This window comes from Poecilia formosa, unplaced genomic scaffold (assembly GCF_000485575.1).
Source record: "Poecilia formosa unplaced genomic scaffold, Poecilia_formosa-5.1.2 Scaffold262, whole genome shotgun sequence".
In the NCBI taxonomy this organism is placed as follows: domain Eukaryota; kingdom Metazoa; phylum Chordata; class Actinopteri; order Cyprinodontiformes; family Poeciliidae; genus Poecilia; species Poecilia formosa.
The window spans coordinates 400,635-423,575 of record NW_006800201.1 but is presented as its reverse complement, the minus strand read 5'-3'; the positions used below and the strand labels follow the sequence as shown (position 1 = coordinate 423,575).

General features: G+C 37.6%; 1 protein-coding gene and 1 long non-coding RNA gene across 2 annotated transcripts; one reads left to right on the top strand and one right to left on the bottom strand.

Moving 5' to 3' along the window:
• Nucleotides 1-5,993: 5,993 nt before the first annotated feature.
• On the bottom strand, nt 5,994-13,661 carry LOC103150761 (homeobox protein OTX1 B-like). The gene is made up of 4 exons (XM_007570492.2): nt 13,404-13,661; nt 10,796-10,974; nt 7,921-8,072; nt 5,994-6,873 (listed from the first exon to the last, which is right to left on the bottom strand). Exons 2-4 carry the CDS (start codon nt 10,890-10,892, stop codon nt 6,094-6,096), a joined length of 1,029 nt encoding a protein of 342 aa, XP_007570554.1. The 5' UTR covers nt 10,893-10,974; nt 13,404-13,661; the 3' UTR covers nt 5,994-6,093.
• Nucleotides 13,662-15,474: 1,813 nt separating this feature from the next.
• LOC107838476 (uncharacterized) lies at nt 15,475-22,533 on the top strand. Its single transcript, XR_001664544.1, has 2 exons — nt 15,475-15,903; nt 22,382-22,533. It is a non-coding gene; the product is annotated as an uncharacterized LOC107838476 (long non-coding RNA).
• The last annotated feature ends 408 nt before the right edge of the window (nt 22,534-22,941 follow it).

The following is a 22,941-nucleotide window of genomic DNA, read 5'->3' as shown; positions in this document are numbered from 1 at the left end:
TATATTACCCTTAGGTGATAAAATCAGATGCATATATGATTTTATATTTAACTGAGGTTTGTGTGAGGTTTTTGGTGAGTTTCTTGACAAGAAATAAATATTATCTGCAAGGACAGCCTGACACAGTCGGTCAAGAAGAAAATGTAGTTTGTTCTCGAAACATCCAAAATAATTGTGAACGTATGTAAAGGAAAGGCAGAAAGAGCTCAGACTGTGATTCCTGCCCAGAAACTGAAATCCCTGAAGTCTGACCGAAGTTTTTAAAAATCTCCCGAACTGTTATTGTCGTGTGGTTAACTTGCTGGAATGTGAACTAAAATCACTTCAAAGAGTCGGCTTTTGTCTCGTGCAGCATCTAATCTCCTGCTTTGAAGACGAATGTCATTGTCTTTCCTGTCGCTGACAGGCCTGATAGGAATATTCATGCTGAAGGAGGAGGAGGTAGTGGATTGTCTTTGTGTGTGTGTGTGTGTGTGTGTGTGTGTGTGTGTGTGTGTGTGTCACTAGACTGGCTTCTTAAGCCAAGGAGCCATTTTGTGCCGAAGGAGTCCCGGACATGTCAGGGCTGATGACAGTCTGCGTTTAGGATTAGCGGGCCGGTGGCAAGGCAACCCCTAATCCCTCACTGTATCGTAATCTATTTAGCTGGCGTGTGAAAGCCATTTCCATCTGAAACTACAAACACACAGAGATGCTGGAAGGGTTTATAATGATAACTCATCATTTTGATTTTTATACCTTTTTCTGTTTTTCTGCCTTTTTGTTTAATTCAGAAGATCCACAAACCAAACACTGATGGGGAAAAAAGATGTTGGATTAAAAGGTACCAAGTTGGTTTGAAAATCATCCTGGTTGTTTAAAAAATGTTGACAACGTTTACCTTGAAAACGATGATTCTCTCTGAGAATGTGGATGGAAGATGATGCATCGCCAGCTGCGTTTCCTTTACGAACGCAAGAAAATCTTTGTCGATATTCTGCCGATGTCGAAAAACACAACTTTGCAATTTTAACATTTCTATTAAATAAGGAATTAAATTAAAAGTGCACATGAATAAACGTGTTCGTGCGATAAATCATTAAAAATCATGGCAGCTACTTGAGATTATATTCATAATTCAGTCCTGGCTCATCATCTATCTATTGTTTGTGATTTGTGCATTTTTCTCCCTTATCAAAGGACCATCTTCTTTATCAAAAGGTGGATTTGCTCTTTCTCTTGCTGCTGCTATCTTCTTTTGGAAATATCTTTGTCCAGTAGAACTTCTCTGTTTTTTTTATTTACATTTTACTCACTTAAGTGGTTAAAAAAGCTCCTGATAGAACCTGGAATTTATTTAGACAAGACATTTAGTCACTACAGAGATAAGAAACAAGCAGCCGTTCATCTTGTTCATCGCCTGAACGTGGCCTACAGATTAGTTTGGCCTAATGTGGTACATCTGGGTCGGTGTTTACACAAGGCAGCGGTGCATGCTGGTAAAACCCGGCTGGATGCAGGGCGGGCAAACACGTGGCACAGACGCCATGTTTACAAAAAAAACTGTTTGTCCAGCTGCTGGAGGGACACAGCAAGGAAGCAGGGCAGTGGTTAATTAAAATCGTGATTCGTCCCTTTCTCCCTCGGATCAAATGAGTTGTATATTGCGGTCGACACAGCCAAACAAACACGGGGAAAGCCAGTGTACATGTTTGCTAACCTGGTCCAGTGCTGCTGAGGGGGACGGCTTTGATTATTGACATCCTCGCTGAATGTTTTCCTCTGGGTGCCAGAGATAACATTTACACTGACCCACTTTGAGCTACAGCAAATACTTCTTGTTTTTTTTTTTTTATAATATCTTTTACAAAAGATTTGAAACCTCTGACTGTCATCTTCTGAGTTTTGTGTTGTTGATCTTTTATGTGATTCGGATTGATTTTAAAATGTGACCAACAGGTAAGAAGCAGGAATGTTGTGTGCTCAGGTTTATGTGCAGCTTTTTAAGGCTTTGTTTGAATTTTTTTTTTGCAGTAGCTGCGTTTCCATTACAAATATGCACAAAACTTTGCTGGTATAATGTCAGAAAAACACAATTTCTCAATTGCAGTGTTCCCATTAAATAAGAAACAATTAAAATCACACGTGAATAAGTTTGTTCTCACGATAAGTCGTTTAAAAACATGCTGCGCCATCGTCCTCGCAGTCTTCTTTGTCATTTCCACCAGTAGTAACATCCAGTTGTGAATCACATGACTCGTGTGATGTGGAAATAACGTTACAGTGTGCTGACGGTTTGCAACGTACAATAATTTAAATAAAGCTGAAAAGCTCATCTTTATCCTAATGCAAACCTCTCATCCAAAACCTGTAGCTGTCCCTGCTGATGAACTCATAATCTGTTCAGTGAAAAATAAAACATTAACTGAGAACAACTGTCTCCTTTAACATATAGACTGTTAACATATCCACCATGATTTTGTACACTGATAATAAGAACATTTTCAGTTTCAGTTGTTTTAAATAAAGAGATTTTCTACTTCAGCTAAAGACTGACTTCACACATCATCTTTAAAAGTCACTCTGGACACAAATGTCTGCAGTCAGTAGGATAAAGTAAAAAACAACAACCATAAAGCCTTCTTGTTTGCTATTCTTAGAATTATTTAATCATCTTAGAGAAAATTCTGGCTAAATTTGCAAAATTAGTTGAAAACTTTTCCCAAAAATTCACAGCCATATAAAACAAACACACCGCTCTATTTTTGTAAATAAATAAGTCTTTTAAATTTTAGTGCTGCTTTGCTTATTACAGGAATAACAAACTAATATTAGGGAAATATAATTCCCTAATATTAGGGAAACTAATATTCCCTAATATTAGTTTGTTAAACTCACATCTCAGTGAGTTTATGGAATCATAGTGTAAAATAAAAATTTCAGTTAGAGAGGTAGGGCGATCATTTCTTCACTTTAGCACAGGAAACATTTACAGAGGTAAATGTGTGAACAGGAAATCATTAAGTCTGTTGTCTTCTCCTCACCCAGGAACGACGTTATTGGAGGTTATTGATTGATCAGTCCATCTGATTGGCTGACTGCAAACTGGTGAGCAGACAGTTTGTTATCAGCAGGTAAGTTAACCTGAGCTGGAAGTATTTGTTGTTACAGGCATAACAAAAATAAATGACAGTTTTTTAACTCGGAAAAGAGTGGGATGAAACACCCAACTTAAGAAATGGGATGACACAAAATGTCACCTTTTTCAAAAAAAAAAAAAAAATCATCAATACAGCAAAGGTTTACAAACTTTATTTTAAACAATCTGAATAATTAAGTCTAGGTTTATCAATCCATACCTTTACTTTTTAATAGTTTATCTGTTTGTAATGCTTAAAAACACTGAAAAAAGTCATTTTTGTGGTTTAACGTACAGAGTAAAGGTTCTTGCATTTGCAAACTGTAGTCAGGTTCTTGTGGGGAAACTCAGTTAGCAGCAGCTAACTGTTAGCGAGTTTAGATATTCTTCCAGTTCTTACAATTACCTTGTTGGTCACTGTTTGTTTTGTTGCTACTCAAAAGGAGACGAATGAAACATGAAAATATCTTCCTGCTTTTAACAGTAGCTTAGAATAAAACAGCAACCAGTTTGAGTTTTGTCAGATAGACTTCACTTTGACGATGTTTGAACATCACAAGATCTCATGTCGCTATTTGGTCCTTTTCAGATTGTTATTATACACTCTAAAACATTTGAAGTTGGTTTAACTTGAAAACAAAAGTCCACCTGCTGCCTTGAAAATGCAATTTAAATCGACAAGAAAATTGTTTTGGTTTTAACTCAGAAATTAAAGTTCATGAAGTTGATTTAACAACAAGAGACAAGTTGTCTAAACATTGTTTTTAAAGTTCATTAATCTTAGATTGTGAGTTTTAACTTAATGCTGCAATTTAAACAAAATATTTCACAATATGTAAGAAAAAACCAGTCCTCTCCTGGTTAAAGAGCCACATTTCTCTATTATTTCACTCCCAATATTAAGTTAAAATATCTACTTATTTTACTTTTAAATAATTTAAATTCTTGTTTCAAGTTGCATGAACAAAATTTCTGATCTGATGATGAATTTTATTAAACTTCACAATGAATTCAGCTCAGAAACATTTAGTGTGAACAGGACTTTATCCTCAGGCTTTAAAATAAACATTTTCCTTAATAAAACACCAGAGTCGGATCAATGTGACGCACTTCCATCTCAGGATACAGAAACATGCCGCTAAGCATTCTGGGAAATAGTTCCCACTCCTGTCTTTTTCTTCTTTCAGTTTTTTAATTGGCGAAAACTCTAGTTTATTCAACTCCTGGAGGTTTGACAAAATTAATAAAAAGTTAACACAACTGACTGCTGTAAGTTTATCTTTCACAAACTCACATTTAGGTTCAGAATCTAAACCTGGCTAAATTTATTTGATTTAAAGAGTAGAAGACAACTCTTTAAATCAAATAAATAAAGATTACACAACTAAATGCAGCTCAAATGTGTTACAGTGTAGCAATAAATGAAGTGAAATCAGTTCACCACATATTTTAAACCAGAGCGACTAACTGCTCCTGCCAACACTGGATCTTCAGAAATGACAAACATTTCTCAAGGTTTAAACAAGACTTTATTATAAAGACACAAATGTACATTTTTAGAATCTACAGCATTCTGACATTGTGATACAAATTCACATTTTGCTTTTCTTTCCCTTGCAAAGAGCAACTAGGAAAGTGTGACAATCCCAAACAAGTGCTGCAAACCGTTCTCCGACACTCCCCTGTAAAATGGAGTTTCTGAGATTCAGGCTGAAAATCCCAGCAGCATCCTGTTGTTAAAAATAAGATCTCAGCCCGTCGTGATGTCCAACAGGTGACTTTGTTTCTCCCCATCTTGTGTTTTTTTCTTCGCTGAGGTGATCCCAGACTGTATGCATCTCCAGAGGAGTTTTCCTGTTAAAGGCCTTCAGTTGGAAATAAGTCCGTTTTTTTTTTTCTTTCCCAAATTCTGGAGTAGAAAAATAATCCACAAGTAACAGCAGGGTTGAACTCAAGGTGTAGCTGCTCAGTGCATGGTTTCAGTTCATTCACAGGTACGTTTTTAAAGGGGCAGTATTATGTGTCTTCCAGGCACATAGTGCCACTTTTACAGCACAACTATAAGTAACTATGTTTACTTAAGTTGTTAAAAAAATGCTATATATCAAATATGATTTAAAAGAAATTTTACTTTGTAACTTAACGCCTTAAAATTGGGTCTCTGTCTCTTTAAAAACTCCAGCTCTTTCTGAAACTCCGCCTTCAGGAAGTCAACAGGTCGCTTTATTTAAGACATGAAGGCATCATAAACATGAAGGAGTGTCCATGAAGTGTCATTCAGTAAATAATGACACTTTTAATGCAAAGTTGACTCTTACTGAATTTTTTATGTTAATTTTAATAGAACTTTCCATTAAAAGGGTCATTCTTGACCGAATAATGCAAAGTTTACGCCTTTAATGGACTTTTAATGCAACTTTTAGTGCAACTTTGCATTAAAATTGTCATTATTTACTGAATGAACACATTCAGTAAATAAACATTCATGAACACTCCTTCATGTTTATGACAGTGTCATGTCAGTTTTATGCACACTATTTTAAATAAAATAAATAAAATAAACCCATTGCTCTTCTTTAACCCTTTAACAGTGTTTTATTTTATTTTATGTTTTTTTAGCAGCGTTTCACTGAGAAATGGCTCGTAGAAGGAGTTCAGCAGATGTGCAGTTACATCAGATGTTTGCTAATTGCTGCAGGCTAGTCTGAAGGAGGTGAGTGGGGGCGGAGCTAAGTCCACCTAGGTGTTTTGTGCAGCTGAATGGTTGCCAGGGAAGATGAAAGGACTTGCATGAATGAATCAGAGCGACACTCCAGGTATGTTTCTGATGAGGGAATAAGACGAAAAAAAAAACTTACATTTTTCATAACACTGCCCCTTTAAAAATGTCTTTTCTATTAGATTCGGGATCTTCAATTTACAAAAAACGAACGAAAAGAAAGTCTTTGAACAGACTAAGCAATGGGCGAAGGAAGTCACAGAACCTGGAAGCGCCAAGAGGCCTGGTCTTTGTAGTCCAAACAGTCGGTAGCGTTGAAGTTGAGCTTCCAGGCTGAAGCTGCAGTCTGCTCCTTGTAATCCAGACAGTCTGTGGAGTTAAAGGCCAAGCCAGGCCCGCTGTACGTCTGGTGGTGATGTGGCGGGTGGTGGTGGTGGTGGCCCGTCGTCTGGCCAATATGGTGGTGTGGGTGTCCGGTCATGGAGGAGCCCGTCATGGGGCTGAGCTGGTGCGGGTGGTGCGGGTGGTGGTGGGAATGCATGGGTGCCAGGTAGGAGCCACACTCCACCCCGCTGAAGTAGGAGCCTGACGCTGAGGCCGGGTAGCCCTGGCTGTACGCCGCCGCCGTTTGGCTGTAGGACACCGGATAGGAAGCTGCTCCGGCATTGGAGGAGGAGGTGGCGGAGCGCTGCATGCAGGATGCACTGGTTGGAGCGACCGGGTCGGGCAGGTTGGCCGGCGCCGGGGCCGGGGAGATCGGCGCCGGGCTCCAGATGGACGACACCGGAGCGGTGACGGAGGTAGAAGTGCTGATCAAAGCAGGACCGCCAAGACCAGAGGAGGCAGAGGACGAGGAAGAGGAGGTAGAAGTGGAGGAGGAAGAGCTGGACACGGCCGGCGGAGTGAACTGGCCGCTGCTCTCGGATCCAGTGCTCTCCCTGGTCGGAGACGACTTCTTCTTCAGTGGTTTCACCTTGGCGCTGTTGTTGCTCTGCTGCTGCTGCCGACACTTGGCTCGCCTGTTCTTGAACCAAACCTGAGGAACGAAGACGTTAAAAGGTCATTACTGTACATCCGACTGGGACTGAAGCAATTAATCTGATTAATCTGATTAATGTGATTAATCGTGAACCTGAAATGATAGCTTGGGAAGTTTTCCTACACAGTTATAACCAGGTTAATCCTTGATTAATCAAGATTAATTGTGATTAATCAGGATTAATTGTCAGCTTTGATTTTTTTATTGAATGGTTTTTCTTTCCATCTTCCATTTGCTTTCCTTTATAGAGGAAGATCATTTGTGGAGCACTGCCTCGTACTTCCCTGATTTGTGTAAATAATCATCAGATTTTCTGTCAATAACTGTGCATGGTGAAAGTTTAAATGTTCATAAAATAATGATGTTTTTGAGAAATAAGTTGTTTGTGGATGGTAAAAGTCCATTCAGTTAACTTCAACCTCTGGAGTCAATAATCAGGATTTTTTTTCTTTTCTTCATTTTCCTAATTAATTTTGTACAAAAACAAATTCCTAGTTTGTAACTTACTGTAGTTGTGAAGTTATACAACAATATTTATTTGCTGCATTTTGCCAAAATAATCTTTGTTTCTATAAAATGTAACCCACAATGGTAATAGAAATGTTGAAACTTGGACGTTTCCCAGATAAAATAAGGAAAAGCAGCCAATATTGCAGCTCTAATCCCAGCTGAGGATTCCTAAAGCTAGCTAAGGAAAATCTCTGAGAAGCTCTTTTGAAAGAAAGCTCATCGTATCAAAAGCTGCCAAACTTTCTTTAAAGACTTGTCTAAACTCGACTGAAAGTCGCTGAATATTTCTTGCTCACAGCAAAGTTAATCGAGCCCGAGGTGAAACACAGATGAGTCTCGCAGGAAGTGACACTGAATCCTATTAAACCCTTTACACTGTATTTCCTGAAGTTGGAAGCTTCAAAGAACGCATTTAAGTTTGAATTTAACGTTCGACTCCAGACTAAAAAAAAAACAGCCAAATCAGCATTTTTTTCCCTCTCCCTGATGAGAAGTTGTGTATTTTTTGTAACTGCAGTGTTTGTCCTAGCTGACCTGCACTCTGGACTCTGGCAGGTTGATTTTCAGCGCCACCTCCTCCCTCATGAAGATGTCTGGGTAGCGCGTTTTGGCGAACAGAGACTCCAGGATGTCCAGCTGCGTCCGGGTGAAGGTCGTACGTTCCCGCCGTTGCTTTCGAGGGTTGGCTGATGGAACAAAACAAATAAAAAATCACAAGAAAAGTGTTAATGTTGATCACCAGGAACCTTCAAAAACCTGATAAAACCCTAAAGTTAAATGTGCAACTGTGCATGAAGCTCCGGTCTAAACTTATGATTTTCACTCAAGGAAAAAAAAAAAAAAATCAGCTTTCAATGAAAGAACAAATCAATCAATCATAAACATGGAAAACTTTAATTATAAAGTTGCAAAATACAACAACCAAATTCAAAACTTGGAGCGATGGACAGAAATTGCACAAACCCAGTTTACTCAAAACTTTTCTGGCAGAAACTTGGAAAGGAACCTGGTGGTTTTTCTCCTGACATTACAGGTGAGCCTCTCCTGCACATCGATACCTGATTTTATTTAATCACCTTCATGTTAAAAACTTCTTAAATTAAATCTGATGTTTAGTAAAAATCTGCAATGAATAATTAATTGAGTCCATGTTTGAGCTTGATTCAATCTGAAAAAGTGCTTAACGTTCAACTCTTTTCTGTGTTTTTACAAAACAAATGAAGTTTGAATAAATCTCAAACTGTGTTTTAAAGACTCTCTTCTCAATTTCAGTTATAACCATTTGGATTTTGAGCTGTAGCCCGAATTCCTTAAAAAAAGCAGTAAAAAAAAGTCCAACATGTAGAACCAAGTAGAAATCTTCAAATCAGACACCAACTTCAAAACCATTAGCATTTTGTTTTTTACAGTGCTTGCATTCTGCACTGTAAAATGACACTGGTGTGCAACCACTGGACATGCAAGCAGCAGAAAACTATTTTCAGATGCAAATGACATAATCTTAATTTCAGAGTGCTTGTGTCGCCCCCTGATGGATTGCAGTGCTGGGCAGAGAGCCATTTTGCCTGGTTAAAAAACTGCCACATCCGGGTGTAATTACACTGCAAACAGTTTGGTCTGTTTTTCACCAAGTTACTGTAACAACAGCAGTTCTTTACTGCATCTCACTAAAGATTCGGTCCCATATTCTGTTTGCTTCATGTTACAGATGTTTTCTGGATGAAACTCGATGAAAAAAACAAGACAGATTAGAAGATTATAAACATTTTGTGGGCTGAGCCGTCTTTATTTTTTCTCTTTTAATTATGTAATTTGACACAAAGTTACAAATGGAAACATTATGAAATGTTAACTATAAAATGTCTTTTAATCATCCATGAACTGTTATTGTTTTGCAGCTTGTCATAATTAATCCTCAAACAAGTTTTTATAGAAACTGTTTGCTTGTCGTGACATTTTGCTTCCTTTTCTGCTGACTACTTTGTAATTGTGTATTATTATTAGTGTATTATTGTTTGAATTGCACAATTAGATTATTGTTCTGATTCTTTCATTTTTCACAAAATCCGATTAAAAAAAAACATTTTCTGTAATAAATTTGTACCACTAAACTATAACATACTTTACAGTAATAACTAAATCTGTAAATTATTCAAATTGAGTGAACTTGTTACCAAAAAGATCAGATAATGTGCTTTTTGTTTGTTTGTGGGGATTCTGGGAACTATGACATCATAAATTTAAATACTGAGTTAAATTACTGTTTACTGAATAATCATTTTATTCTTTTGCTCATTTAGTTGGTCTATCTTAGCTGCTATTCAGAAGCTAAGATAGAAAAAAGGAATACAATTTTAGAGAAGTATTAATAAACTTTTCAAATATATTCTAACAAGTTGCCATGTGAACTTTTTGTCCTGCAGCCTCTGCTAAGATGTGTCAATAATAAATTACATTTACTTGAGTAAATTTTGGAAAAACAAGTTTTACTGCACCACACCTTTTACTTTTGCTTGGCTAATTTTACTTTGAAGTGTCTTTACATTTCCTTGAGTAAAATTTCTGGATGTTCCCACTGCGAGTAACTTTACTGAATGAAGAACAAGCTTGTTTTAAACAGAAACCTCCAGTTTATCTTAAAGTGAGACGTTGTGTTTCTGCACAAGCTGCAGTTTTATTGCAAAGTTATTTTCCATTTGCTGAACTTGCTGTGTCCCTTTGAGGTCAAAGATACAGTAAACACTGAATAGTGTCACTGGAAATATCTTAACCTGCTTTATATATATTGGAGAAAGGATTTTCTTTACCTACATTTGTTATTTTATCATTATTATTTGATTTAATTATTATTTTAATCTGTAAAATGCAAGAATGTGCTCCTAACTTTATATTCTTGTCTGCCTGGTGACCTTATTTTAAATTTTTTAACATTAAATCAGATGTTATGGTTAGTATTTGAATGGAAGTTTGCACTAAATATTTTTGGATAATTTTTTAGGACAGCTACTCTTTAGTTTTATTTGAGTAAAAATGCTCTTGAGTACATTTTTTTGCTACTCTACCCACTTCTGGATGTTGTTAGAGTTAATTCTTACACTTTACTACACCGAAATCCAAATAATTTAATGTGAAATATCGGATAAAATCTGAAAATCGTTTATTTTTATAGTAAAGTGGATAACTGGTGGGTTACGCTAATTTTAGTAAAATTAAGAATATGAAGTGCTTTTAAGTAGGATTCAGTTTGAAACGTAAAACGAACACACCAGCTTAGCAAAAACTCACCATAAAAATAAGAATATATTTTAAAACAAGCACCTGGAAGTGAAAAAAAAACAAAAAAAAACACATTTGTGGAGGTTTTTGTTTCCGTTTGCAGGCGTTATTTTGTGTTTGTCTTCGTGCGTACCGGGATAGCCCACGGACGGGTGCAGCAGGTCCATGGCGGCTCCGCTCAGGCCCAGCCCGCTCATGCCGTACGGGGCCTGCTTGAGGTAAGACATCATGCTAGAAGCAGCGAGGGGAGACCGGAGTCTGGGCGGACTGGACAGGTGCGGGTCCCCGGTGATCGACTGGGACCGTCGGCTCCTGCAAAAACACAAACGCACATGCGCAAAACTAAAAAAACTACGTCAGGTGAAGGCAATTATCTAAAATGCGGACTCCCTCAAATTAACGAAGAACTGTTTAAACATCTTTTAATATTATATTTTAGAGCTGCAGATGTAAGAAATAAGAATAACTCCTGATTTGAAATAAATCAGGAGTTATTTATTTCCTGATTCCTGATTTGGGAAATGATATTCCCATTTTGTTCCGAATTGAACTCGATCAGTCGGTGCCTCCAAGCGGGAGTTTTATTTTATTTTATTTTATTTCTAAAGATAACTAAATGCAGCATATAACGAATCAAGCACGTTTGTTTATGAACATGATGTTAAATAACATTTTCATTCTAGAAACCGTAGCTAATTTATTTTGGTCACCAATCAACTTTTAGATTTGGACTGAACATGTTGGTTCATTCAGATCCTATTTTTAAAGTGTTCAGCAGAAAATAGTAAAAATAAATTAATAAAGAGTTTAACAAGTCCCTCAAATTTAGAAAGCTAAGAATTAAGAAAGTTTCTGCTTTGAGCTAAAAGCTGAAGTTTGTTTGCAGAATTAGCACAAATCTTAACTATCGTTAAAAACATTTACATCCCACCTCAGAATAGAATTTAAAAGGGTTTTTTTCCCCAGTAATGCTTTATATCTTTAAACCGTGCTCTCATTATTTGTTTCTTTTTAACAAGGTGAGACAAGGCAGAGAAAAATATTTATTATAAAAATGTAACTATTGAAATGAGTATTTATATTTATTGGTTGAATGTCTTTAACTTGTTAAAGATTTGATCAAAATCCGACTAGATTGACGCCAAATGTTAAACACGTTTCATTGGTTGAATTCCAGTCGTTTTTTTTAAGTGTAAGATGTTTATAACTTTAATGTGTTAGGTTGAGGATAAACTGCTTAAATCCTATAATAATGATTTTCTAAAGTCTTATTAAAGTAGAAGAAAAAAAAACGAACCCTGATTTTGGCTGAATTGTAATATTTTTTTTTAGAGTTTTTGGTTGTGACATGGAAACTAATCGACAGCTTCGAGAGAATTAAAGAAATGAGAAGTTTAAAGGAAATGAAGCAGCTTCCGCTCTGAAACGAGTCAGTGAGGCTGAGTTATCATTTCATTTCCCTGAACGTGTGGCCTGCCCATCGCGCTCCGTGATGTTATCATTAATTCAGTAATTAAGACGGACCTGCGGAGACTCGCGTTATAATTTCAGGCCGCTGGAGGATTTCCTCCATCCTCTGAGGGAATGCGCTCCTGAAGAGCCACTCAACCCGAGGCGCGGCTTATTGCACTATGGATTAATGCTGCAGTTTAAATCTGTTTATTTTCAGCTCCGACGCAAACAAAAGCAGGTTTCGGAAGGCTTTATATCGCACCCAAACTTGGCTCAACTGCATTTGGAAACGCGTAATTGTGGACAAATATTATTTAAAGAAGGTTGATATTTTTCTAAATGTATTTATTTTATTTACAAATGAATTGTTTCTTTTTTTTTTAATAGAAACCCGCTGTAATTATCATTAGTTTGGGTGTAAACCAGCGTATATTTAGGTAATGATTCCCCAATCCTCTGTGTTCAGCAGGCAAAGTGAAGCTCGTTTCCGCCTGAAAGCTGAACTCAGGCATCAACGCTCCCAATAAAGCTCCGCTTGTTTCCATAAACCGCAGGAAGCGCCCGGATTGCGCAATGTAAATGCGCCGAAAACTGTGTGCAAATGAACTCCATTATAATTTAGATTAGATCTACAGGCGGCAATTAGCAGAGAGCTCTTATCTGATGTCTGCGTCTTTCCAGCCTGTTTCCACCTGGGAAGTTTACATTTATATGCGGAATAAACCTGACAGTGAAGTTAATGTCATGTTTAGATTCCGCTGAGAAACACTTCACTTCAGAGCTTGTTAATTTACACATTTCTTTGTCCGTTTTGACACGAAACTGCGTAAAAGTGACTGTAGAAAGTTTATCCACGGCCTGAGTTATTTTACACGAAATGAGCTGGAAAAAAATGTCATCCAAAACGGCGATAAATGCAACTGGGAGTATTTCTTTTCCCATAAAATAGACTTTTTATATAAATATTTTGTAATATTAATGATTTAATAAATAATTTAAAGAACAAGGCTTTAAGAAAAGCTGGCATGTAAACAGTTTTATTTTATCAATGTTTTTAATTCGCAACCCAAATATGTTTTTCACGCCTCTGCAGTTACCGCAATCCAACACGTTGCGTGATTTTTAGGGTTGCAGAAAAATGGACAGAAAAATATTCCAGTAATTCCAGCCGCATGGAATTACATGTTATTACAGTGAAGAAAGAAAGAAAGAAAGAAAGAAAGAAAGAAAGAAAGAAAGAAAGAAAGAAAGAAAGAAAGAAAGAAAAAAAGTTAATTCCCAGGTCTCACCTTTCTTGATCTCCTCTGTAGATTCCCGTTAAATATTAAACCAATTATATTTATCCATATATTTAGAAGATATATCCACATCAGGGAAGATTTATTCGGTTATTTTGAAGATCAGCTCCTCTTGTATTATTTCACACCAGCCTCCAGGCCGAGACGTTAAAGAAAGATGAAAATAAAAGCCTAAACACGCTGTGTGAGTGATCCGCGGCTCTTCTCTCTCCTGCTGCTGCTGACGGACGGAGATTGATGAAGGTTTGTGAAACCAGCTGCTCTATGAATCAAGCAGCCGCAGATTCGGCCCCTACCGCTGCCGACCAATCACAGCGCTCTGCCGGGGAAGCGGACCAATCAGGGCGCGACACGTCATATTGAAAGTCGAAAAGTTTAGGTGTAAAAGTTGGAGCCGTTCGGCCTGCAGGAGAGGGGAGAATAAATCAGCTAACTTCAACGGGAAATTAATGCCCGAACTTTAAAAAAAGGTCGATATTTATTATATTAATGCAAAAATAGAGAACGTAGCTTCAATTTGAATAAATAGAGTTACATGTAATCAAATTCAAGTTTGTTAAACTTACTTTACGTTTGTTTAACGTGGCAACTTAATATATTCACTTGGATAAACATAATTTTTAAATAATTAACTCATTTTTTAAAAGTTGGATCACCTGTTTTAGTTTTTTCAGTGTACGAAGGAAGATAAATATGAGCAAGGCTATAAGAAAACTCTGCAGCTTAGTAAAAAAAAAAAAAAAACTTTACCTAGAAAGCATCTTTCAAGATTTAAAAAAAACAAAAACCCAGAGGAGGATAACAAAAAGCCATTTTTAAAAAAAATATTTGAAGCTCACTTTAAAACAAAGAAACCAATCGATTTAATGAGATGGTTTCAGTGTGAACCCAGTCCGCTGATTAAATACTCAGTATTTGTATTTACATAATTTAATTAAACTTCATGTTAAACTCTCTAAAGCTTCCAGTTTCCACTCATTTTGCTGGCTCAAATAAATAAAAAAACAGAACTAATCCTTTACTATACTAAATTAACTATATTTGCTGATAAATAATACTTCCTGGAGTCATATTACCAAATTTATACATTTATTTAAGTCGTTGTTCATCAGAGAGACAGGAAACGTTTTCACTCTTGCAGCAGGTTTCTCAATTTTGGGGAATAAATGAAATAAAAACTACAAATTTGAGATGCGTCCAAATGATCAGTACTTGCTACTTGCCAGTTGTGCACATACCAGTGCTGCCCCTCTCCCACCTGTTGCTGTTGACTCCCTTTCAGCTGACTCCGTCATGCAATTACTTGAAAACACAAATGTGACATTATAACTGCAGCAACCAACATTTTTATAATAAGAACATTTGCTAAAGAAAACCATTTAAATGATGTTGCATTTGTTTTAATTTTCTGCATAAAAACATGGAATTGTTCCACTTTAAATCCTGCTACCTACTTGAACTTTTTCCTCTTAATGACGGTGCAAATAGGAAAAATCTACAGTTTTTCCAACTATTTATGATGGGAATACCATCAAACAGCTGGCTTAGGAGAAAAAAGTTGAAATATAAACACAAAATTAGGTAATTTAACTAAAACGTTTGCATTCTAAGACAGAGCTGCTTCTAATAAATTTCCAAGCTAAAGTTTGGTTTAATTCAGCACATAATGGATGATGTAAGGCCATATTTAATAATCTAAACCGAAGAGGTGTGTTTATCAGTTTATTCCTAGGAAAGGCTTTCATTCACAGGTAAATGTTTAAAACAAACATTTAAAAAAGTAATCTTAGCACAAAACAAACAAGGCAGCTCAACTGTTAAGAAAAGTCAGAAACATATTTTATATCCAGCTTTTCCACTAAAAGTGTCTTAACATCAAAATGCATAATTAAAAAAAACAAAAAACTTTTCTCAGAAATACTTAAATGAGCAGATTAAAAGTTTCAGGTGCCTGACGGCAATAAAAGCAGCAACTGATGACAAGTATCAAGATATCAAACGGACAGAGTCATTGTTGTTGGAAAGGGTTTGGGGGGATTTAATCCCAAATTGCAGGAGTATTTTCTTAATACTAAGCCTGTAAATCCAGGGATCAGGCGGCCTGATGAGATGTGTGTGTGTGTGTGTGTGTGTGTGTGTGTGTGTGTGTGTGTGTGTGTGTGTGTGTGGGAGATGGTGGGGGTTAAGTCTGCAGAGGCTTTCCTCTCTGTGTTGTTGGTGGCCATTAAAAGCATGATGCATAAAATCTCAGGTTGTCAGAAAGCACACAGACCCCTGCAGGCTCCTGTAGGCTGGTGCTGCTCACTGCCGTCCTTTTAAAGCAGAACCGGACATGCAGAAGAATCTCCAGAACCAGCCGAGTCCGGAGAGGGATGGTGTTTATCCTGAGCACGAAGGTGAAAACACAACCCAGGTGAAACATGCTGGCCGGCGCTGCGAACACTCTGCTGCTACTCTGACCTGAACGCTTTCGTTTCGCTGCGACTCACAGGTAGGAACAAACTGTATTCTGCAGTTTTTGAATGAAAAATGTTCACTTTGAGTTGTGAAAGTTTATAAAAAGACTGTCACTGTTTATCATCCAGCATTGTGTTAAGGTAATAGTTTACATTTTTTTTGTAATAATTTAAGAACTCTGCTGTGAAAGAGGCTTAAAGAAAAACTAGAGCCTGGATGATGACAGATGTTGTCCCAGACAAACCAGTTAAGAATATTTAAAGATGAGATGACTGTGATTAGAGCCAATTAAGAAATTTGAATATATCATTGGTCAGTTAGAGTAGAAATTATAGTACATCAAACAGTGATTATTTGTAAGCCATAAAATTAAACATAGACTTACTTTCTTGTCATTGGGTTAGGGTTAGAAATGTTGCTTAGCTACCAGAGTACACAAAAAAATACTGAAAAACTATAGTGTGACTATAAATACATGCAGATATATAAAAGTGTTACTGGTGCAGGTAAGACAAAAAATCCATCTAGTAAACTTTAACTTTTAAATGCATTTGCTGGTGATGCAAAACCAGTAAGTTCAATATGTAAAAAAGATCAGTTTAAATGCTCTTTTCATTGACTCTTCAGCTCCTACGTCTTCCTGAAAAGTTTGTTTTGGGTTAGTTTTGTATTATTTGGAGTGTACTAAGATATTTACACTAGAAACTAGACCCAAAAAAAAAACTTTCCTTGACCAAATGTGTGATGATAATTTGGAAAGGAGCTTGGTAGGTAGATTGTTATCATTTATAAGTGTTGCAGCAGTTTGATGAGGCAGATGGGACAGATAGGACAGGAGAGGTTTCTCTCTGCAGAGTGCAGTCACTTGACCCGGCCGCCGCGTCCTCTCTTCACACGCCGTCCCAGTAATGATGAACTGGGCTCAGTGGAGCAACTGGAGGCTGGCGGAGTAGATAACAGCACTTCACTGACTGTCATCTTACCTGGCTGTGTGTACAGCTGTGTGTGAGGACCAATCTGGCAAACATCTGCAGAACGGAGAGGAGATTCACTGAAGGCGTAAATAGCACCGCCTGCAAGTTAAAGAGACAACCATCTCATCTGGTTAAACCCCGTTTATATTTAGAAAGGCAGGTGGTCCTTATTTTTGACAGATCTTATCACACACACACACACACACACACACGCACACACACACACACACACACACACAATTAGATATTTTTATTGGGATCTAGTGTAAATTTACACTATTCAGACACTCATGATCCTCCATCCTAATAATGCACTTATGTGTTTAAGCACAGAAAACAAGCTAATTTTCTTTGAAAGTCTCATCAAGTATTCTTGCTGTACAGTTTTATTTAAAGAAAAAAAAATCTGAATATCTCAACTCTATGGATCGTTAGTTGTCAGGAGGAAGAACCTGTGTTTAAGTGCTGCGGAAATTTTCTTTCCATTTTTTTTCCACCAGGAAGAACATCAGTCTAAAATTATACCATAGTGAGCGCTTCTTAAAATACTGATTGAAGGTGACACCCATGTGCAGGAGCGGCTCGCATATTTATTCTTAAGTGGGATGTATTATGCAAAATTCACATTTTTGTTTTTCCATTTGAGTTGCTTCTAAAAACAGACCAAGCGCTTAAAAAAAACCCAGACAGTTTGTGGCAATAAGTTAATCTTTTTGGTGTCTGAAAAATGAGTCATTTCAAAAACCTCTGTAATTTAACATCACAGATCAGCAGGCACTGCCCCTTCACCTAGCGCCCCCAGCAAAGCCCAGCAAGTTGACTAGCAACCCAAGCAGAGCTCCAGCATGTCTGGTCAGCTGGTTTTACCACTTTATGCGCTTTACAATGGCTGCCGGAAAAGACAAATGTTTTGTTGTTGACTTAATATTCAGAAACCACTTGCTGCATTCTTGTTGGTTGTACAGGAGTCTCTTTTTGTATAATTTTGCGTCTGTTTGCAGCCATTTTCTTGTGCAAGTGTTAACGTTGAGTTAGGGGGCGTGGCCAGCAGCAGATCATTTGGATTTAAAGAGACAAAACGTTCAAAAACAGCACATTTTGAATGGAGATCAAAATAGGCAGAACTGACCAGACTAAAATCTCATTATCTAAGAACGATTTTCTGAAACCAATTAAATGAACATGTTTTGTATATCAAATAGATCTATCCTAACCTGCTCAAGGAAGTGGAATAGTCACTTTTAAGTGCTAAAAAACACAGACTTGCTAGTATCTCATTGGGAATAAGAAGCAACTCGTAGTTTGGCATCAGGTACAGTAGGAAGCGAGTCCAGACAGAGATAACCCCGGAGAGTTGAGAGAGAGCAGTCTGGAGGTGTCAATCAGAGGCCCCGGGCCCGGCCCCGCTCATTAAGAAGGCAAACAATAAAGGGAGGCAGGGGGGATGACGAGGATGGAGAAATCAGACACCAGAGCCACGAAACCAACTGACCCTATCCAGTACCCATCACCCCCTGAAACACACACACCGTGTGAAGGGAATTACTAAGGTGTGTGTGTGTGTGCGCGTGTGTGTTTGTGTGTGTATGGGGGTGAACTTCCAATCCTTTTAGGATTATGCCCCCCTTCCTCTCCTCTCTGGCTCTGTTCTTCGCTCTTTCACTCTGCTGCCCCTCGGGCAATCACCTTAAAACTCGCATGGCCAGCGCTCATTCAGATATCTCTTACAATGCGGAGCACCGGTAACCATGTGAGCGCTGGCAAGGCATGCAGGAATGCACAGATTCACTTCCCTGGCACCCTCTGTGCAAGAAAAAAGAGGAATAAAGTAAACATGATAAGGTTTTTCCCATCTGTCTGGATGCAAACTTGATTTTAAAGGTAACTTCAACAAAATTGAAGAAAATGTGCCAAAAAGATGATTTAAAAAAAAAAAAAAGTCTTCATCATCTTGAAACCTGTGTAAAAATGACATGTTTCCCTTTTAAGTGATGCAGTTACAAATTAATGTAGATTTTATAAAAATGGTAAAATTCTTGTTGAAAAGTTTAAAACAACCTTAGGTAATAAAACGACATCACAGATCTTCTGTTCAAGCGATCATCTAAACATGGAAAGATAAAAAACCAAAATCAAGACTTTAATGTCAGAGGTCAAAAATTGGACTCACTACTTCAATGTATTTTTACTCAAGTAAAAGTAAAAGCAAAAGCCATCAAAAAAAAAAAAAATACTCCAGGAAAAGTAAAAAAGTATTTGGTAAAAAGTTTTCTTGTTTTTGGTCAAATTATCAATCGTTTAATATTTAAAAATTGTATCATCAGACCAAGGACCAAAATGAAATTAATTTTGTAACATAATAAAAAAAAAAAATAAAACCAGGCAAATTTAAAAGAAAAAAAAAATCAATTTCTTTCAAAATAAAACTTATGAAACTTAAATAATAACTGCAGGTGTTTCTGTGTCATGTTTGTTTGTCATTCAGTTTCTCACTGTGGAGAATCCGGCGTAACGATACTTTATAATAAAATTACTCAGGCGTAAACGGCCCATTTAAGATTTTTTCATCCAAAAAACTGTATTTGTGACACTTCCATATGTGGTACTAAGTCGGATACGTGTCCGATTTTCAAAGACTCTGTGATCTGAAGGATCAAGTTTCATTTTATTCAACTTTTATGTGACCTGAGACGTGCATCATAGCGTCTCCAAGGGGGGAGAAAGGGGCCATTGCCCCCTGTTGAAAAATGCTTGCCACTCCACTAGCCCCCAAATAATCACATTCGGGTCATAGAAAGGCATACAGTAATGTACTTCAATAAAGACATAAATGTAAACCCCAATAAAAATATAAAAAATAAATAATTTTTTTAATTGTTTAAATTTTTACTGGCCTGGTTTGGTCTGGCCATCCCTAAGAAAATGTTCTGGGGGAGTCACTGCAGACAAAACCAGATCTGACGTAAACAATGACCAAACGAAATAATATTCATGAAATTATGATTAAAATTTCCTGACGTGCGTCGCATCGCAATCCCACCACTCTTGGTTCTGACTAAACACCCAAACAGACACAAGCTGCCTTCAATTCTCCACAAAAAACCACAGCTTATAGTTGTGCCTTCTTTTGATTAGCTCTTTTTTTTGTCTTATTACGATCTTGTGGCAACACCATCGGCTCCCATTGCTGAATAAACGTTGAAATTGATCTAATACATAGAGGCGTCCACTTTTATTTTTGTAAACAATGCATTGCTGGTTGACGTCAACGTTCTTCTTCTGCGAATGTGGGTCACTTTGGGGTCGTAAACAGTTCACACAAAAGTCTAATTGCGGTCACATTGAATTATAAGTATGAACGACCACAAAAAAATGAATTTAGGCCAAAATTCGGAATTGAGCATCAAGCCCTGACCAGGGATTTTGCTTGTTTTCTGGACATATTGTAATGAAACCTTTTATACTTTTCAGAGTAAACATCTAGGTTTATGCACAGCTGCTGATATTACTGACACACACCTTCCTAAGCAGCTCCTGGTTCTGTGTGAGCCACGCAGGGGGTCAGTGCAGACACAACCTCTCCCTCCCTGCACCTCGGCCTTCACAAGGGAAGGAATTGCCATCCGTCCTTATCTCCAGGTCCAGTCAACTAGAGGCGGCGAGAGAATTTGCTCCATCATCAGAGCTGGCTATTTGATAGGATTCTGGTGCTGAAGCTAATCAATCTGCAGCACGGAGTGCCCAGAAGACCTGTAACAAAGCTCAAAGAGCCCCACAAATGGCCCAGTCCTGGGGATAAGCCCCTGCACAGGATTACATATTGATTTTGAACGTCTAAAAAACCTTATCATATAAAACCGCAGCAGACTACAAAAGTAGTGGAGTCTATGCATGGATCCGTCTTTCAGAGACAAGCATCCACTTTCAAATGCAGAGACCCCATGCATGAACCAAAACAGAAATAAATGGTGGAGAAATCAATGGCAGGCGCAGAGTGGTACATTGTTAAGTTCAGAATTGCAACTAGACTCTGAGCGGGGGGACGGATAGCTCTGCGTTTACTTCTGCATGTTGTTACTGTTTATTTTAAAATGCATCCTCTGAAACTTTAAGAAATTATTTATCTCTTTCCTATGCTAAGCAACACTTTTGTCTGTCCTTAGTCATTATTGAAAACTGATCATAAACACACTGTATGTGCAGTTATTTCCTATAAACTAAAACCATGTTAGTTACTTCACATTCTATAGATTAACTGAACACAGAGCGATGTTTTCAACCATTTAGTTTTGTTAATTATGACATTTTCTACTTACAGCCAACGAAAAAACAACATTTAAGATTAGTGTAGTAAACTAGATATTTTTAGGAAAGGAATGTGGGTTTTATAAAAAAGTTTATTCTGTACCTGCTTAAAGGTCGTTATTTCAAAAGTCGTTTATTTGTATTGCATATTTTTACTTTGTCAAAAAAAAAAAAAAAAAAAGCCCAATCACTTAAAAACACACACAGAGGGAATATAACGTCACAAATCAGCAGGAACTGCCCGTCACCTAGCAACCCCACCGAAGCCAATTTTGTTACCTAGCAACCCCAGGGAAGTTCCAGCACATATGGTCAGCTGGTTTTACCGCTGCATGCAATGGCTGCTGGAAAAGACATGTGTTTTGTTGTTGACTTACTATCTAGAAGCCAATTTATGTATTCTTGTTGGTTGTGCAGGAGGCTCCTCGTCTGCTTTTCAAAGCAGTTGTATAATTGCGCATTGGTTTTCAAGTTTGAGTGTAAGTGTTGAGTTGGGGGGGGGGTGTGGCCAGCAGCAGCTTGGAACAAGACGCCCTAAAACACCTTAAAGGAGATCAGAATAGGCAGAACTGATCAGACTGAAAAATGACAATGAACATGTTTTATATAGACCATCAATCCATCCAGCAAAACAGATCACCTTTAAAAGAAGCAGAAACAACTTTGACACATTCTGTTAAATTTGGTCCCTTTGTTTGACACAAAATCATTAAAGAGAAAAGAGCTTGGAGGAAAGAACGCTCTTATGTCCTTGATACTAGAAGCATAAGCAAATAACGCCATCAGTAATCCACACTTAATAATCACAAGATGGAGTGATATCAAGTGTGCTGATGACTGACGGATAGAAAGGAAAAACAACAGCAGAGTCCCGTTAGCAACGGGCTAACCCTCCTCCTTCTTCCCTCCAAACATAAACCTAATTAGAATTGATTTATTATGGATCGGCTCCTTTATCAGGTGAGGGAGGGAATTACAGTGGCGAGCAAAAGGGCAGCGGCGGCCATTCCTGAACAGTAAAATCAATTTGAATTGACTGAGCTGCATCGCACTGAGAATGCAGCTCTCACTGGATGTTTCAGTCACTTTAACAACCAGAACTGCGTGTTTCAGTGTGAATCTTGAAGAAAAGAGGAATGTGGATGTATGTTGTGCGGTAACACAGCCACTCCTCGTTGCTGAATGAATCACCGGACTCTCACTGCTCCTCTTTTTTTCTGTCTTCCTCCTCAGAGTCTCGTTTTCTGGTTCCTGGCGGCTCGTCTAACCCTCTCCAGCTCCGGCTCCTTTTCTCTCCACGGGCAACTTTAAAAACTTCATCAATATGTTAATGACTTAATCTTTAAACACTTAAAGAAACCATTAATAAACATTGATTTGAACACTTGCCACCAGTGACTCACATTAATCCAGTGCAAATAGCAGATACACAAACTGCAGCGGAGGGCAATTTGTGGAGGATTACCAACGGAAAATGGACATGAGAGACACCGATCACATTTTCAGAGGCCGAGGAAAAACGAGGAGACGGCTCAACCTTCTTCCTTCATTTGTTAAGGCCAAAGATCTTTGTAAAAAGAAAAAAAACACTTAAATAGAAATAATGTTGATTACAAAAAATAAAAAAACATCATTACTTTCAATGTTTTGTCTTTACAAGAAAAGAAAACTTTCAGATATATGTTGGATTCCCCAATAACAATGATTTGAAATCAACATAAAATGACATATTTTCATTTCACTGCTTTTCAGGATAAAGGTTGTAATGTTTTCATTTAAATTAATCTAATCAA